Raw genomic sequence first — 4,123 nt, forward strand, 5'->3', positions numbered from 1 at the left:
TTGAAGAGAAATGCAATTCTGCAGATATTTTTTGTTCGGTCAAAGGGAACATTCGTAAATTGAAAAAAATACATTGCTGGATTCTTGGGGGTGTAGCATACCCTCACATTACAAAAACACGTGTGAAAAAGCTTAAAATATCTTCAATTATTATGAAAGTTGCTTTAATAGATTGTAAAAAGATAGTTGTATATGACGGCATTGAAATATTTTCACTCTTAATAATTTTGAAGACTTTTATTGGTAAAAATTGCAACAAAATTATCGTTAGAAAATCGTCATTTTTAGTTTTTTTCTTCGTGTAGATTATGTTTCGCAAAATTCATGAGACAAGTAACAGAGTTGAGTATAACACGTTATTCTGCGCATTTTGAGACTAAAATTCAGATCTCTAGTCATTTTTTGGTGTTCTGATACAACTACGTTTTTCTAAGCCATTTCTATAGTTTTAGCTTAAAGATATGGAAAAGTGTTGAGCAGGAATTCTAATGTGAGGTGTGGCGCACCCATGACTCCAACAACGTACTCAACGCCAACAATCCATCATAAGGTTAAGCACTTCATACTACAGAAAAACGTACAATTGTTTTTGTCGCTCTAGAGGTGCTGGAAGATTTTCTTCTTCACCAATTCATACGACTTCCAGCAACTTGCTTTTACTAATTGTGATGAATTTTGAAATGTATAAAATTTTGAAATAATTAATGATTAAGTCAATAGGAAAATCTTTTCTTTAATTCTTATATATCAAGCTTTCAAATTGTCGATGACGTGTTATGCTTGACTGTATGATGAAAAGCCCAACATTATTTTCAAAAAATTTAAAAGTTTGCGGAGCTTCATTAGCATTTATTCGGTACTATAGCCTACAAATTCTAAAATTTACTAATTATTTAATCAGCACATTATCAATCTGTCCAGCATCTACCTGATTATTTACACTTATAATTAATTGTCTTAAACAGCGTTTCTGAAATGGGGTTCCGTGAGTGCGTCCAGGGGTTCCGCAAAATATTGCCACAAGTGCAAATTGTCTGAGGATATGTCCAATCACTTTGCCCACTCACAACGATGTCTTCACGAGGTCAAAGTATCTACCTATATTTTTCTCCGTTGTAGAAATTTGAGTGCGAGTCATTGTTTCTCTAATTTACCTGAGTTCTATTCATTTTTACTGTAGCTTTCAGCTGTTACTTCTTTTGTCATTCCCTCTGTTTTTCTCTTATTCAATCAAGTATTAATTATTTATTTTGTTTTCAACATCCTGGATGTGGCAGTTTTTGCAAAGGACACGTCCAAGCAATTCTGACTTTACTAGTGACTAGGAAGTGCTGCCTTCTGATGACTTACAGGTACCATTGAAAAAAAGAACACAAAGAAGGTCCGTTTGTACAATAGAAGTTATTTCTCAATGGGCATTAATTGGATTGGTGATCCAAGTTGCCCTATTCCCTTATACTTTGTCTGTGGCAAGCAACTTTCAAATGCAGCAGTGGCTCCAGCAAAATTAAATGGACATTTCATGACAAATCACAGTCAAGTAATCATATACAGATTGATTTCGAAAACAACATCCTGTTGACCCATATATTTATTTATATGACACATTGCTTCGCCTTATAAACGTCACCAATAAACAATTAATTCCAGTAGATATTATCTGCTATTCGTTATGCATGTTATTATTGTAGCCATTATTCATTTCAGCTTCACCAGCTTGTTAGAATATATTATGCATGCCTTAAGAGCTATAAGTTATTGAAAAAGAAAAAAGCATTTTAAAAAATTATACAGGGTTCCGCGAGGATAAAATTGTTAAGAAACGTTGGTCTGATCTATAGTTTATTATTTACTACAGTTTTTGACATTTTTAGTTTAATATTTAAAGACTAATCGATAAAGAAATTGGTAGTAGTGCCTAAAGCAGACAGATAAATTATATTATACAAACATATATACAAATATATATATATTTATATATGCTTGTGTGTGTTTGTAGAATGTAAGAGTAAAGATTTGTCGCAGGAATTATTTTATTTGTTTGCTACAGCATGCTAGAAATGTCATTCGTTGTATCTTTTTAAGCGTATAATTAGCAAACAATATAGCTTCAGTTGTTTTTATATTTGAATGATACAGGAGAATTAATTGTTCTGCTTTGTTGTAATAAAGTGAGAAACAATTCAAATGAGTTCAGTAAATAGTAGTAATAGTAGAAGTAGTAGTAGTAGTAGTAGTGATAGTAGCAAGGAAGAAGTTTAATAGTAAACAGCTTAGTAACTGCATTCTTTACTTGTGTAGTTTAAGCATTTATCTCCATTTATTAGCAGCAGTGTTACTTGAAAATATTTTTGTTCGAACGACAATGCTTTCATTGTGATTTTTAAAATCATGCTGCCGAAAGTAGAATTTTCTAATCAAAACACTTTATAGATCAACAGTGTGAGTTTTAAGCATAAAATTCAATTGCCTCTCTTCAGCAACTAGACATCAATGCAGATAAACTGAATATCAGTTCATTATTTAACAAAGTATAACATAATAAATTTAAAAATAGTACATTTTCTCATTTGCAACTGATTAGTTTATTAACTAGTTGTATCATTAAAAAGTATGCTAAATTTTAAATTTAAAGTTGTGGAGCATTATTGGCATTATTTTTTGAAAAATGATAAATATATAAATAAATGATAAAATCCAGGGCCAGGGTACGGTTGGCACTACAGATAACCCCTCTGCGAGGGTGTCTGATGCCTGGTGATAGTATACCATGTAATTAAAGCAGTCAGCGTTTATTTTTTATTTGAAATGTTAAAAAATCAATCAAGAATTATATTCTCATCATTGTTCACCAAATCGGGCCATCGTTCCGCTAGCTTATCAATGATTTGATGATTGAAATCACAAAGTCTTGACTCGAAGAATTCAATGAACAACGTTTGTAGCTAAACATCGTTGTTAAATGAAACGCAATGTACAACGCTGGACAGCGACCAGAAAAGATAATAATCTGTCAGTGCTGTATCAGGAGGCGAATACGGTAGGTTCGGTAGAACTATCCAACCGAGCTCCTTCCTGAAGTAAATGCACGATGAATGTCCCGTAGGCATGCATTTTTCTGTTGGACAAGCAAACCATCCGGTTGCTCAGATTCTTTCTGTGATGCTATTACCTTCATACGTGATGTACATTTGCCGCACTATACGCTCATCATTCATCGTGTTATTTTTTTGAATCACTTGCACTTTTTCAACAGAGTGGAGGTGACGGGCAATGGTATCCTGAGAGTATATTGCTATAATTTTTATAATTTTATTTCAGTAAAACACAAAAAAACAATTATTATTATTTATTTCGATAAAGAATTAAATATATAAATGAAAATTAAATGTGACATCAATAAAGAAATAAATGATCTTTTAAATGTGAATATAACAAAAAAATAAGTGGAGTTAAAGAATCATCAGACACTAGTTAGAGATGAATTATTTGCAGCATAACATCCGTTGGTGGTACATTACGGTTCTCTCTGGAAATTATCACTGGCTTCATTTGCACCATTATTCTATTCAACGGTGGATCTCTTCTCACAGCAACAATCTTCTTACACGCCATTTGTTGCGCATTGCGGCCACAGCGATATTCGCCACTTGGAACTTTGGAACAAAATCGAAGTGGAACCGATTTGAAACAGCCGATATCTTTTAATACTTGATTGTGCCGTATTTCCCTACGACGTCTCCAATCGGTATTTTTCGCCTTTCTGTACAGCAAAATTAAGTACAAAATGGCGACCACCATCGCGATCCATTGGATCACTGCTGCCATCCTAATCACATACTGAAACCGTTTTACGAACTCGCAATTGAACATTCGAAAATCAAACATTCTGAAAGAGAACGAAAATTACAAAATTTTACCCTCTAAATTGTTCACTTACTTGACGTCAGAGGAGCGTCCTGTTCGTCAAAAAAGGCAAAACTGATCGCAAATCCCGTTAATCGCTGCTTATATATAGCTAGAGTTTAATGTACTTTAAACGTTTTTTTGTTTTAAATTTGATCAATGAAGCTTTTTGTTTAAATTTACCTCCAATGTTTATATATTTTAAATTTACTCTAAA

General features: G+C 32.9%; 1 protein-coding gene across 1 annotated transcript; it reads right to left on the reverse strand.

The window, feature by feature from the left end:
* Positions 1-3,146: 3,146 nt before the first annotated feature.
* Tsp_09802 (hypothetical protein) lies at positions 3,147-4,007 on the reverse strand (the record flags this gene model as incomplete). Its single annotated transcript, XM_003370538.1, has 3 exons — positions 3,147-3,281; positions 3,502-3,889; positions 3,937-4,007. Coding segments are annotated over 3 exons (594 nt in total), but the record flags the coding sequence as incomplete, so codon positions are not given.
* Positions 4,008-4,123: the final 116 nt, after the last annotated feature.

Source organism: Trichinella spiralis (genome assembly GCF_000181795.1).
Source record: "Trichinella spiralis strain ISS 195 chromosome Unknown Scfld610, whole genome shotgun sequence".
Classification (NCBI taxonomy): Eukaryota; Metazoa; Nematoda; class Enoplea; order Trichinellida; family Trichinellidae; genus Trichinella; species Trichinella spiralis.